Source organism: Chroicocephalus ridibundus, chromosome 3 (genome assembly GCF_963924245.1).
Source record: "Chroicocephalus ridibundus chromosome 3, bChrRid1.1, whole genome shotgun sequence".
Classification (NCBI taxonomy): domain Eukaryota; kingdom Metazoa; phylum Chordata; class Aves; order Charadriiformes; family Laridae; genus Chroicocephalus; species Chroicocephalus ridibundus.
This window is the reverse complement of record NC_086286.1, coordinates 104751777-104767413: the sequence shown is the minus strand read 5'-3', so window position 1 is coordinate 104767413 and position 15637 is coordinate 104751777. Positions and strand designations below refer to the sequence as shown.

At 36.3% G+C, this 15637-nt stretch overlaps 1 protein-coding gene across 2 annotated transcripts in view; it reads right to left on the bottom strand.

Moving 5' to 3' along the window:
• Window positions 1–15637, bottom strand: part of CSMD1 (CUB and Sushi multiple domains 1) — a 1197532-nt gene that overhangs the window by 592379 nt on the left and 589516 nt on the right. For both annotated transcript variants that reach the window (XM_063330346.1, XM_063330347.1), the window contains exon 5: window positions 10820–11027. In XM_063330346.1, the coding sequence (XP_063186416.1) occupies window positions 10820–11027 (208 nt within the window). The remainder of the gene's footprint in view (window positions 1–10819; window positions 11028–15637) is intronic.

Below are 15637 nucleotides of genomic sequence, written 5' to 3'. Positions count from 1 at the left end.
TGTACAAGTGGGTCAAACTAAAGCTGGCATTCTTTATTCTTGAGTGCTCAACTTTGTAATATTAATGATATATTTATGTACACAGAAATATGACAAACGACACTCCAGTAAATGTGCATATATGCTCCGCTAGAATATATCCTACTTCTGTTTCAGCATGTATTGTAAACTAAACTGCCCTCACTTCAGTCAACCAAAAAAGACAAATGTAGATTATTGTGACAACGTAACTAAATACACAGTTTATAAACCTCATTTGAAGTTACTGAAGTTCACTTACATGCTACTTCTTATATGGTTTTGGGGAATTTGTTTCTGCTGTTCTAATTTCAAAATAGGTGTGGAAAAATGAATACATTCTAGTGAAAGTGTGGATTTTGTTTTGATAAAGAACAATATCTGGAATTGACCTTTTCTTTTGATACCTTACCTATAATTTTCAAAAGGTCTGAATACAATATAAAACCATAAGCTTGGTCTCCTCCAAATGCAGATGACCACGTATCCCTACATGGGATTTTGTACAAATTTAAAATTACAGAATTCCATTGTATTAGATCTTCACATCGTATTTTACTTTATTGTTTCTAATCAAAGGATTCTAATGCTTGGGTCACATTATTCTAAAGAAATAACAATTGTCCTAATATAAGTTCTCACTTTTTGGCCTGGAATACTTGCATCTCTTTTTTGCCCCTTCTGTCTGCTTCACTAAAAGTGTGATGCAATTATTTGCCAATCTTATTAGCATACCGAATAGTTTTTCAGTTAATATACTCATCAGCTACAAAGTATCCAGTATATAAAAACTAATCGCTAGCATTTCTGGTTTTAATTTTTACTTTACATGGTTTATGTTTGAACTTCATACCACACTGTGGTGCTGCTGCAAGCTTGGCTAAATTGTCTAACCAGCAAAATCCTTGTGTTTTCTTTTTTCCACAGCAAATTCCCTTCCCTGCTGCTTGTCCTCTCCATTGCCTAACTGGGAGATGGGAAAGCCAGAAAAAATATCTCAGTCACTGCTACACACCACTTCTAAACTTTCAGTGCTGTAACTATTGCTTTAAAACATCAGAGATACAAACCAGTGCAGTATTTTCTAAGTGCAGACCTCTCCAGAAAACCCATTAAGTCCAATCACTAGCCTACTGTGCAGACATTAAAAAAAGAGTAACCATCAATAACCATGTTATTTAAATTCAATTTAACATTCTTTTAGAGTCAAAGAAGTAATCAATGCGTTCTGTGTGCTAACTAAACAGAGATACCAGGGGCCAAGGTATTTATTAACTGTAAGAACAGTTCATTGACTGGTTTACTCTGCGCTAACATAGATTACAGCAGTGGTCTTAGCAGAAGAACCATGCAAAAAACTACTAGGTAGTTGGCCAAAAAAGCCTGCAGTGGAGATTCAGAAAGCATTTTCTGGGGGAGTATGTCCACTTCTGTATATCTCGTTGGAAAAAACCCAACCTACTAACTAATGTTTTAGTTGTTATGTGCCATATTTCAGCAGTTTTCAGTGAATCCAGGAAAAAAATAAATCAGGCGTATATTCGTACTTGATTCTTACATCCTAAAATTTTATCCTTCTTTTAAAAAATACTCATTAATTGCCGAGATCATTTTATTTGCTGTTTAACTTGCTGGAAAGTACAAATGCATTCAACTATGCTAATTCCTATCAAACAGCTTTTCATATATTCGGGTATTTGAAAACATGTTTAAAAATATCACGATGTATTCAAAAAATCCTACTATATCTTTAAGAAAATGGCAATAGCTAGTATTACAATCCTAATATATTTTAAATTTAACATAGAAAAACACAGTACATTAGAAAAGACCAGTTTGGTAAATTACCATCCTTCATCCTCACTGATCCAATTGGGAAAGAGGTCACTACTCATGCCAATGTAGCTTTGATACACCATGACTGGTTTTCTTTCTGATATTATTCCTAAACTAGGTACCAGCGACAAAACTGGAACTTCGTTTAAGTTCCAGGGAATAAATGTCTTTCTGTTTTCCAGACTGATCTAATATTCCGAATACTGATGTCTGTAAATTGTTATTTGCCCAGATGAACTGAATCATATTACTTCTCCAATTTTGTAACTTCTTTTCATATTTCTATGCACACAGAAGTTCTCAGCAAGATTTTCTTTATTAATCTTTCCTTTCTCACACAGTAACACAAACCTCCACAGATATCTACATTACTCAACTCCAGTTTGAATTCCAAATTATTTTTTTTCTTTTTTGTGGAAAAATCAGGGTGTAGAAGCCTTTTTTCAGAACTACCATCATTATTGTACGCAAAATCTAGCATCACTGGTAGGGCTATATGGCAAAGGATGGGGGTGGGATTTTGATCTAGAGTTCCAAAAATCAGAATATCTGTAGGTTTTGTCTTACTAGGAAGCTACACTTGAGGCTGACTATAATGGATAGATACTGTGCATAAGTAAGAAACATAGTGATTCATAAATATCTCTAAGAAATGCTTCTAACATTACCTGAATACACTCATATGAGCTGTTTCATCATTAGAATATATTTTCCTGAATCTAATGCCACGAATTTTGCAAAAAAAACAAGGCTAACAGTATAGATATTCTAGAACAATGCAACAGACCTAGTAGAAGCAAATTTTAGGAGCACAATGAATGCCCAAGGTTAGACAGTCTGTTTAGAAGGACAGTAACGCTAGTGGTATTTTAAGCAATGCAAGCTCTCTCTTAATGTATTTAAACCTTGTTCACATACTTAATTTTAAAAATCTAGTGCTTTTCATGTTATTTTAAATGTGGTGGAAAATTATACTGTAGGTCACAGTGCTTCCTTAAGTGAGTTCTCACTCTTATGTTCCTGTCAGTTTGTGATGTGGTATGAATTAAGCCTTTATACCTCTTCAGCGCAGTAGGCTGTAAATTAATAGGTGCAAAGAAAGCAATAGTGTTCTGTGAATTAAGCATCAATTTACTGCTTCTGTACTTCTCACTTCATACACCGTTCACATGCTGGTGTTAACAGCTAAGCGGTCTCTGTGTCTTTACAGCTAACACAGACAAGACATTATATAAGTTTAGTCACTACTACTAGCATGGAGTACATTTACCATCATATTTATTTTATGGTCAAAATCTTTGCAAAAGCTTCCACGTACTCTTCTGCCTACAGTTACTAATATATATATGTATTATTTAGCACGAAGATACTACAAAAGACAACCAAAGAATTTCAGATATGCTTTCTTTAAATACAAGCCTAAGAACTCCTGCAAGATTTCTACGTGAGATATTACGATAAACAAAACATATTTATTAACTGATTTATAAGCTTAAATAGATTTGCCTTTGCATCAGAACTCTACCAACTTTTTCCTTTTTTAAAAATCAGATTTTTTCCAACACCTCCATCTCTGAACACAAGGGTAACACACAGTCCAAAGGAAAGCTGTGGTCCAAAAGGAAGAATGGGAAAGTGTTCTGTTACACTTCCACCTGAAGTTCTCAGAAATATTACATACATATTTCAGCACATGCCATCATTATATGGGCCAGTACCTGGGGAAAGACCACAGGACACTCACACAGCTACCATGTATTTACCAGGAAAGAAGAGAGCAGGCCAGGCTCCACTGCTGTCCTACACAGCAAAGGTAAATGTACCAAAACAGTCCTGTTTTGGGGGAAGAGGAAAGCAGAGGGGATATGCCTGCTGGGTCAAAGCAATAGCACTAGCAAGAGTGGTATTCCTGTGGGGTTAGGATGTTTTTGTTCACTCTGTGCCAGTGAGAGGGCTGACTTGAGGACACTTCCCAGGCTCATCTGGGATATCACTCTGCAAAGGCTCTTCTGACCTAGAGCACCAAATTCCCCCATTGCTACACTGAAGTTCAAATTTCCCATCCCCTCCAACCCAGCCTAAAGCTGTATCCAAAACCTTACCAACTCTTTAAAATCTGTTATACTGTCCTCCAACCTACCCAAACAAAATTCTTCTCATGTTAGACTCATTATTCTCTCCCAACTCCCCAACCCAAAGCCCTTATTCCCTTCGTAATTCCCATTCTTCCAGTGCAATGCCAGCAACTCAGAGATCACAAACAAATTCAGATGTTACGTTTGACCTTATTTTTGAAACCACTACTTTGTGTCCTTTTTTTCGTTGTGGGCATTTTAGGAATTAGAATCTGAAGGTGCTTCATTGTGACCAGCAGAGTTCATCTGCTTATATCATAATACACACCATATTATTTAATATATACTTAAATAATAAGAAAAAAAATAAAATCACACACATTCTCCTGTATCAAAACAATTTAAAAGAAAAAAAAGGAAAAACGACGCTGAAAGGAAAAGGAAGCAAATGTCCATGGTGGGGGGAAATAAGTAATTCTGTCTTAAAATAACAATTTCTTTGCAGTTGTGCTTTCATATCAGTTGGCATGTTTCATCTTTCCTCCTATAGAAATGTTAGGGGGAAGTACTCTTCACTACCTGTCTCACCTACACTGGGCTTCTCTTTCTACGGACTCCAAAGGTACTGAGCAGTGCTCATTGTATTTTCCCAAGTCTGCTAACAATACACTTACAACTGTGGGTAATCCATTTTTTCAAGCAGGCATTTGAATGCCTGCAGAAAATCCATTTTGGAAGATGATGATTTTGATAAATATAGCAAAGTACAAGATACACCACTGATGAGATCAGCTTATTAATCCTTATTATGGGAAAACTGTGAGAGTGAAGAAGCTGTTTGTCTGCATATGTTTGTGTATAGCAACTGCTATGCCAAAGAACTGCATATGGATAGCGAATTACAACATGCTATTTCCCACTCAGGGAATTTTAAAAGACTCTGGAAAGCAATACTTTAAGAACTAGGGTATATCAGTTGTCTGTATGACATGCTTAGTATACATAGCTACACCCTATGCAAAACACTGTGCCTATTTTCTTTCCAAATTCCCTAATCTGTGAGCGGGATAATCCTTTCTGAGACTATTTTTAAACAACTCTGAGACCAGGAACACGTTCACTCCAAGATTACAGAACTTCACAGGCACTCCAAGTTCAACACAGTGTTTGCAAACTTTTTATATACCATTTTGATTATGAGTGTATCACATGGCTGACTGGTTTTTTTTCAAACTACTAAAAACTAAGGGAAAAGGACAAGAAGATCAACTACAATGTGTCAATGCTCGTTTGGGATAAGTTTAACTAGATTTTAAGCAGAAATGACTGCAAATGCTAAGGGAGGATGCAGAAACTGGAAATGTTGGTGGCAGGTGAAGGGAAAGGGAGCAGTGGGAGCATGGATGTTGCCGAAAGAAAATGTCTAGGAGAATCTAGGAGAAACCAGGAGAAATTACGAGAAACAAGCATCAGCAGCAAAGGCAGCAACTGACAGGACCCGATCAGAAACTGGGGAAAAGATGTATTCCGCTAAGCCTTTCACAGAGACGTGCGATTTGCTGTATTACTTCTTTTAGGGATTCTTCTATCATTTACTCAGTTTGAATTTGCAAATGCCTAATGATGTGTGCTGTAGCAAGAACCTGAACAAATGTGGCATGGAAGAAATCAGCAAAAACATATTTAATGAACAAAACTTTAATTCTAATTAGGTAAATAAACATATTATTAATTGAAATATCTAATATTCTGTCATTATCACTGTATTTTTCGGTCTTACAAAGCTCTTCATACAGACACACATTCTACCTCTCTCACTCACCTTAAAGTTATCTTTGTCCTTCCAATTTATCTTGGGGGTTTGGAACTGTATGATATTCTACAGTAAGTCAATTTTAAAAGTCTTGGTGTTGCTATATATATTTGATAGATAGTGTTCTAGTGTTAAACAGGCATTAATGCTGATTTTCAAGAGTGGTAGACTACGGAATTTTTATTCCGTAACTGGAAACTTCACAACATGGAAGTCAATAGAAAGAATCTGAGGGTAACTATGCAACGTCTTTTCCTGAAAAAAAAATGAAAAGTGGTTCATTGCAGGTCAGACAGGTTCTGAAGCCCAGAAGCTTATACTTATTGGACCCAGTTTCCTAACTAAAACGGGTAAAAGGGGAAACCTAGTTAAAACCTAGAGAAAGGTAAGAGCTTCCAAAAACTAACAGACAGCAAGAGAACCCTTTACCAAAACATGCATCTCAAAAACAAACATACAGCTTTGCACAGTTTCACAGGTGATAAAAAAGGATGACTGTCAGCAGGTCTCTAAAGAGGCTAAAATAAGTATGTACTTAAGAATAAATTACTAAATTTTTTAATAGTCTTCTCAAATGAAAAAGCTGGAATCTAACTGCTCTCCTCTCATTAAATGGCCATGGCACATCCTTTCTTGCTGATGGAGAATGAAAAGAAAACAGAACCTTATGTTGCCAAGTGTATGTCATGAACGCTTTTTGGTGTATAACAACAACTTTATTGAAGGTGCATCCACAAGCAATACATCTTTCCACAGTAAACCAACAGATGGTGCTCTTTAGCTGTATAATTATGTAATTCCAAGCTAAATATTCAGCTTATATGTATGGATCTACCGCCTGCCATCGGTGTCTATCAAAAAGGTGATTTAGACCACTCCATAATCTCATGCATTACTTTGCTATAGACCTCTCACAATGAGGGTGGTAAGAGTATGACAGATCTTTATAAACAGGACAGGAAACATGCAGATCAAAATACTACTGTTTTGAATTACATCTAAGTGCTTGGACTGGTATATTTATCGAAGAAACACAAATTAGTATGACGACCTAGCTGTTATACGAGTTATTCATTAACACAGAAATAAGAAGTGAGTTTCAGATAACTCCAGGTACTTATGTCAAATTGTATGCCAAGACTGTAGTAATTCATTATTGCTGCTTCCAAATCACTCTCACATCCACATACATTTTTATGGCCTTTCACTAGGATATTGAGGTGATTTATAAGGAATTCAGAATAATCTTAAAAGTATTTTTAAATAGTATTAGGAAATTAATTTGGACTAAAAAGCATGAGGTATAGTTCATTCTCTTGTATTGGCAAATGCTGACAAAAATTTGAAGGATAATAATTTTAGTTTTAAATGGAAACAGAATCAGATAACATCAGTATTGTAAGGTAAAAGGAAAAAAATCATTTTAGAACAGAATATGTTCAATATTAAGATTCCTAGTTTAATAATTGCAGAATTATTCTTAGCATCATAATCGCCTTTCATGCATACTGTAATAGTCCAAGATAATTTTTTTGTGAAATAAGCTTTTAATTTTGCAAAAATTATGGCAAAGGCACGTTTACAGGAAAAAGCCCGAGTCAGGCCTATCTATGCCCATGTGAATTGCCCAGGTTTATCTAAACTGCAAATAATAACAAAATACTTGGTCCAAACTAAAAAAAAAGATAAAAAAAAAAACCAAAACCAATAAAAATCACCTCAGTTTCAAGGAGGATTCCTGGGAAAGACTCATAAAGGGATTTTCAAAAGGATGCTTTGTCCAAGTGTTATATTCCCGATTTTACTTCAAAACCAGCCTGGGCTTTTAAGATACTTCTTAACACTATCTCTAGATCCAACCCCGATTTAATTTTAAGTACCATTTAACTTACTCTGAAGTCTAAAGGTACATGCTTGGAAGTATTTAAAAAGTTATATTTAATGTTCAGAAATTATGCGAAAACGCCTTTTTTTTTTTTACTTCTAATAATTAACAACAGAGGCGCCCTTCAGGGTCAAAAAAACCTAGCTATTTGGTGGACATGCAGATGGACTCCAGACATAGCAAAGAGACAGTCTTTCTGTTATGCTTCCAGAAGTACTGTTCTTGGCATTGTGAGTAAGAGCTTACAAACTCAAGATATACACGCTTTAAATCTAGAAATCCTTTATGTAATAGCAAATTAAGCAAGTGATTCAAATTCAAAAAGCTTTCTTTCATCTACAGTCTAATAATACTTTTACTTCCTCCAGAGATTAAAAAGCCTCTTCTACCTGCTTCACATTCATTTTGCAAACACTGATGTTCATCTTTTTAAGCCTGTTGACACTTACATTGACTCAAAGCAAGATTAAAAATGTGGTCTATATGTGCACATCCATTCAAGATCCAGAGCTATATAACTGCTCTTTAATTAGGAAAAAAAAAAAAATTGAATAGCTTTGGAAACTCTCACTGTATCACGGATATAAAATAAATAGTGAGGTAATGTCACTTGAATCTTTTCTAAACTAATTCCATTAGGATGGACTGTATGAATGATTTTCAAATAATCTTTTAAGAATAAGGAAAGATAAACAAACCTCTTCTTCCTTTTCAATGCATTGGAAAACAAACCAACAACCAGCTATATAACATGGCAATCAACTGAACATCTTAAAGAAGGTTTAGAAACGTGAGGTATATAAGTAATACAATATAATTAATATTACTATTATATAATAAATGTAAGGCATATAATTACTGTAATACAGTATCTGTCATACACCTATTTTATATATACATCAGATTATTCTTCCTCAGCATTTAGATTCTTCTTGTTCTAGCATTTCCATTGCTTTACTTAAAAATGTCCATCCCATTTTTACTGCAATCATGCTGGAACTGCTTCTAACCTTGTTGATATGTCTGGAGAGGGTAACCCAGACCTATTGCACCATACACTAAAATCACTAAAGAATCATGAGTCCGAAATTATTTTCTTAATTCTCACTGTCTTCCTAGCTTTTGCAGTGCTCGTATATCTGTCTTTCTATGCTCTCCACTACGAAAATATCTCACTTATTTTACAGCAAATATTCCTTTAAATGAAAAAACAATATTAATTACCAGACCGTGCTAATGGAATACGTGTCTTCTAACAGAGAATTACTGTATAAAGCTGTTGACATGATGCCAGATACAATAAAAGGGAGCAATTAAAAAAAAAAAAAGTCACATTTTAAGATGATACACCTCTAGACCATTAGTTTTAAGTATGGAACAACTTTACATTTAAACACACAGCTGATTTTAGCAGATTACAGCATGCACTACATTTAGCATGGCTCTAATGTCGCTATGGTAACTGGCTTAAATATAGCTGAATGTGTAGCTTCATTCCATATTATCTAATAATCCTTTAAACATCTTTTATGCAACTTCTCATAGCTTCTCCAAACTTTCATCAACGATCCTAGGAATGTATACTAAATCCTTAGCTTTTAGTGATAAGAGTTTAGCATTATAAAAAAAAATCTCCAATCAAAAAAATAAGTATCAGGGAAAACGAGAAAAATGTTTAGACTGAATTCTAGGAGAAATAAGATTCTTATGATATCTCTAATTTCCTACATATGCTGACCAATAGCGTATGAAATCAATGCAGAATATGTTTCCATCGCGCTCTGCTCATATTCTTGTACATCATCTATTATCAGAAATCTTCTAGGGAACAGATATGTATATGTGACTATCTGTAAAGGTAAAGTTATTCCTATATTTGCATGTTCAAGTTCCCTAACAGATTAATTTCTTGCAACAAAGTTGCAAATATGTTGTTCAGTGTCTACTAGAGCTTCATGCACAAAATTAAATGGACAGACTTTTATGTTCCACAGTAAGAGTCCATTAGCTCTTCCGCTTCAAGATTTCAGCTTCTGGTCCTTAGAATCCCTACTAAGAAAACACTGGCATTGAGGACTGTCGTGCATATCCATGCATGAGAGAGGCGAACGGGGCACTCACATATTACGCTTCAGACAGTCAGACACGAGCACTTTAATTTGATACAAAGCTGCTTCACTGACAGCCATTGCTCGACTTTTGGTCGTGAGGAAATGTGAGAGAGTAATCTTGTGATACAGATCCAGAAGTATCTTCAAAACAGATTTTTTACATATTTGCCAAGCATGGTCAGCACACATTTTTATTTGATAGAGTTTTTCAACAGATCAGATGCTATCTAGAACTCCAAAATTATTAATACATCGCACTGCCTACCCTGTCATGACATTAAAATAATAGCTAGATTGCTTCACATCTCCAAAAAGGCATTCTGAAGATAATAACCATCAATCACCTGTGAGCAGCAGATCTATATTCTTTTCTAGGCTACATTTTATAACAATGGTGCAAATGTCAAGCACAAGATATTTTCAGTGATGAAAAAAATTAAAAACCTGTGTACGTAGGGTGCAAAGAAATCCTAATACAAAGTGTTCTGCAATTTAATCCGTTCCCATAGACAGAATTCTCATCTTTTACTTAGTACAGATAATGTAGATTTAGTATTATAATTACTAAGCCTCAATATTGCTAAGTAAACAGCTTTAACATCAGCCAACATAAGATAACAATACATGCATACATGAGTACATGTAGTAAGACCGAATTATATCCTGTTTAAAATAAGATGGCATCTATTTGCTCTCTATATATTCCTGTTTTACTGTGAGGCTGATTTTTGCTCACTACTTTCACTGTGGGAGTACAATATCATGATAAGCCATTCAAGACACAACATCAGGAAATGTTCTCATACCAAGATCAAATATGTAACATCAATAAATGCTCACTGCTAAGACACCTTAGAATTATAACTCTCCAAGATGGAGGAAAATAAGAGGAAGGATGAAGATTTGGAAAGAAGCAGAGGCAAACTGCTATATTTTTTTGTAATTCTGGAGAGTAAAAGGGACCAAAGGAAAATGTATTAACAAAATGATCATTACTAACAGGTAGAAAATATTTTAAATGTCTTAAATACTCACCAACAAAGCAAAAGAGAAAAAGATCTTTACAAGATCTCTGACTTACCATATTGACGGTGCTTCTGTTCCACTGATCTCTAAGAAGTCATACCCTTCCTCCAACTGGAAATCAGTAAAGACCAAAGCAATGGTATCTCCTGGTTCAGCCAATATGGTCCAGGTGCAATCAGCATTATTTTCATACTCGGAAGGGAAGTGAGGACTTGAAATAGTTCCGCTTGTCCCACGTAGTGTCCCTCCACAAGCTCCTTCAGCTGATGAACAGAATATCAATTACTAGTGGAGCTGCACAATAAATAAGTGAAGCAACATCCTTGTTTCTGCCATAGCAAACCCAGCTCTTCCCTTCTGTGCATAGATTACCCACAAATACATGTACATAGAGAAGCAAAATAGAACATTTTCTGGCATTTAAGCTGCAGATATTTTTGGTGTGGGTTTTTTGACTTCTTTTCCTTGTTGATGACAGTTTAGTGCCAGGACAAACAAGGATAAGATCGGCAGAGACACAGTATGAGCTGATTTGGAGAACCTGAACTTTGGTTCTAGGAGAGTGTCCGCAGAGGCAGCCTAGGAAAGAACCAGAGAACCAGGCAGAGAATCACAGAAATACAGTTAGCCTTTCTGTGCTATAAATTAAAAAACATTGAATATTTATTTTCTAAGATCTCTCTCATTCCTTTTAACTATAAAAAACTATATAAAAAACAATATAGATTTAAATGCTGTCCTAAACTAGGAACCATTAATAAAATCATACTAGCCATTCTCAAGTCTTTTGCTCTGAATCAGGATGCTTACAGATGGCGAATAAATTCAGAAGGTTTTGTTGACAGATGAACCTTCCAAGGTTCACATATCATCAGTTAATAACACAGATTTTTTAATGTTTATGAACTAAATTTCAAAAAATACAGAGCATAGGAATTTCCTGCTAAGCCTGGAATGCTGCTTAATATGTTGCCAACGGATTTAACAGACTTCTTGTACTTGTCCTTGCCCCATAAGTTTTCATTGAAAGCTTTAAAGATATTCTGATTATTATTAGTATTGGGTATTAAAACATATAATTAAAAAAACCCCACCAATAAAACATGTCATCCATACAATTCATTGGCATAAAAAATTAAAAATTCATCAAGTGGCTTTTCGTGTGCTGTAATGTGGCCATGAAAGCTACAGCAATAGTAATTAAAAATATTTCTGCATAGGTGAATGATCAGAAGAGAAGCATTTCATTTTTATCCATTTTACCATCTTTACTTACTGCCATTATCATTAGGTTTTACTTGCATTCTATAAGTGCACGTGGAGATTTAAAAACAAATATCTTGGCAAGGTGCATGACACAAGGAACTTACAATCTAATTAGGATAATAACTGAATAGCTAATTAAGACAACAGAGAGAGGTAAGGGTAAAGCTGCTCTTCGCAATCACAGTTGAAAGCCTGTCAGTGAAAGTGAGTTTTAAAGGAAGATTTGAAGGAAAAAGGATTCATTTGAATCAAAGGAAGAGGAATAGTGTGGCTGGACATTAAAAAAAAAGGAGACTATTAAAGGAGGATAAGTAGCTAATAAGGAACTGAAATAAAAGGAAGAATTGGGAGAAAGGCAGAAACTGGATAATTTCTTTAACATTTATGTATTGTGTAGACCATTAATTTGACTGAAAAGAGGAGAGAAAGCTGCTGAAGAGATTCAAAGAGGTAGTTATCTTTACTCTTCCATATGCAAAGTAAATTCTGACATAAAGAAATGTAACCTAACCTTGGCTACCAAAGCGTTATTGAGTTTCATGATTTCTTGGCAGACAAATTTCTCAGAGGAGGGCAGGTGTTTTTGATAAATTTCGTATCTTACTTTCTGGACCCTGATATTTATGTGTTCTTTTTTAAATGAAGGAGATCTGGGGGTGGAATAGATCTACACTCCTAAAAGATTTCTTTTTATTGCGGAAATGAGGCCATTTCTGTGATTCCTCCCCGCATTCCTGGCTTTTTATACAGTGTGTATTGAAAGGGCCATTGAGGGATGAAAGGGGAAAGGAAGTGAAAATTAAAGAACTCATGGATAAAACTGAGGGTCAGAGTTGAAATTTCTGGTGCATAATACATGCAAAGATTACAATAATTAAAAATTATTGTAAAACCATAATAAATCAGAAAGGAAAATCAAGGTTTGTTACCCAATAATATCTAGAATGACCCTTTTTTCCCCTTTTTTTTTTAACTGTATAGCTTTCAAGCACTTCATTTCAGACCATCATCTAACCCAGCAAAGAAAAACAAATTAACTTGATACATCTTGTGCCAATACTTCAGTACAGAAACTAGCACTGAGTTATTGACCTCCACTGCGGTCATGATCAGTATCAAAGTTTGAATGAACCATCAAACCCCAAAACCTGATGATTTCCACCTTCTCTTTTTTTACAGGCTTTCTACTTGTTCATATTTTTCAAAGTGTGGGGTTTTTTTTAATGTTTTTTTTTTAATCAAAATGTAAGAGTATGAGTTCCAGTTAATAATGCATACAGGTTCTACAAGTATTCTTGAAAGCCAGCAAGCAGGCTTTTCCCAACTGGGGTAACCAGCAAGATGGGCTGCTAAATTTTGTTATGACAACATTCTCAACGACACCACCTCCCACTGGGTTTATACTGACATTGAGTAACATGCTAGTGGTAACTACAATGCTACTCAGTGTTTCTGCTGCAGAGCCCTTGAATAAGCTTTGAGCTCTAAAGCTCTGACTCTTACAGCTGACAAGGAAGGCTTATGTAGTTGACTATTTCTGGCAATCACATGCAAAAATCTAAATTTATACACTGTGAATTACCAGTGAAAGACAAAAGAACTCAGGCTACTACAGATATCTGTCCAAAGGGATGCATAGCTTTTTAATCTATTCAGAACAGCATTTCTAACAGGTTTGCAAGAAAATAAGTTTCAAAGTGCTGGGTCCTGCATTTCGGTCACAACAACCCCAAGCAATGCCACAGGCTTGGAGCTTGGGGAAGAGTGGCTGGAAAGCTGCCCAGCAGAAAAGGACCTGGGGGTGCTGGTGGACGGCCAGCTTAACATGAGCCAGCAGTGTGCCCAGGTGGCCAAGAAGGCCAACAGCATTCTGGCTTGTATCAGGACTAGCGTGGCCAGCAGGAGTAGGGAAGTGATGGTGCCTCTGTACTCGGCACTGGTGAGGCCTCACCTCGAGTGCTGTGTTCAGTTCTGGGCCCCTCTGTACAAGAGGGACATTGAAGTGCTGGAGCCTGTCCAGAGGAGAGCTACCAGGCTGGTGAGGGGTCTGGAGACCAGGTCATATGAGGAGAGGCTGAGGGAGCTGGGCATGTTTAGCTTGGAGAAGAGGAGGCTGAGGGGAGACCTCATTGCCCTCTACAACTACCTGAAAGGAGGCTGGAGAGAGGTGGGTGTTGGCCTCTTCTCCCAGGTGAATGATGACAGGACCAGAGGAAATGGTCTGAAGCTGCGGCAGGGGAGGTTTAGATTAGACATTAGGAAGAATTCCTTTACTGAAAGAGTGGTCAGGCACTGGAACAGCCTGCCCAGGGAGGTGGTTGAGTCACCATCCCTAGAGGTATTTAAGAAACATGTAGATGTGGCACTTCAGGGCATGCTCTAGTGGCAGAGATTGTAGGTTGTTTGGTTGGACTCGATGATCTCAAAGGTCCTTTCCAACCATGAAGATTCTATGATTCTAGGTTGGCTCAGAAATGGAAAGGGAACATTAGTCAGGTAAGACCACAGAACCTAAATCAGAGCAGAGAGTCAGTACTTTCTCTTTGACAGATGTGGATGTGTTAGGGAAAGACCACGGCAAATAGCAGCTGATCTTTCCTTTGGAGCCTGTGGGTTGGGGACTTGCTTCATCATAAGTGGCAGCCAGGCTAAGGCAACCAGACTGTTGAATGCTACGTGATAAACTGCTTAAGAGTGAGCACAGGCGGGCAGGATGTGGCCACACTGCTCAGAGGGTAGGAGACATGAACTGTCCAGACATATGCTGTGATTCACCAGCTGGCCCTAGAGCTAGCTGGCCTCCTTGGACTGATCGACCTTCTTGGCCATGGCCTTCTCCATGTTATGCTTTTCAAAGAGCTAGAACAGTGCTCAGGAATATTAATGCATCACTGTGGTTGGAGTAATTTGATAACAGATAGTGCATCAGGCTTCATGAATTCAAGCTCTGAGTGATTAACAAATTGCATTTTAAAATGTGAAAGTAATTAATTCCAAACACTCATGATTATTTTCAAGTTGTAAGCAACTGCACAAAGTGCTGTTTGTATCAGCATAAATGACTACTTGAAATATAAAGCTACAAACATTTGGATCTCTCAGTAGTCAGGAATTAAGTGCTCTGAATTTAGAGAATATGCATCTTATATCAAGTACACATGCAAACACATATGGCTGGCACCACTTGACAAAAACTATAGATACTGTATAGATGTGTAGTTTAGATAAAACAGATAAACATATCCATCAAGTTAATATATGTAAAAATCAAAAGAATCACGGAGGGACCATGACAGTCAATGCAAAATCTTTTCCTTCAAACTAGAAAGAGTCATTTCACCAAAAATAACAATCTGACAATTTTGGTAAGCTGTGTTTTGCATAAATGAAATCTAGCTACAAGTGAGATGCAAGCCCTGCTAAACAGATATCCAAGGATGAGGTAAGAATAGAAACAGTATTGTAGAAAACCTCCTTATTTAAATTGGTTTAGATATCTTCTGAACATTCAATCATTTTTACTGACTTTCTTTTCCTTCCCACACAAATGCCTTCCAGAGTGCAATGTTCTGTATTCTATATGCCTTTTTTATACAACAGCTAATAA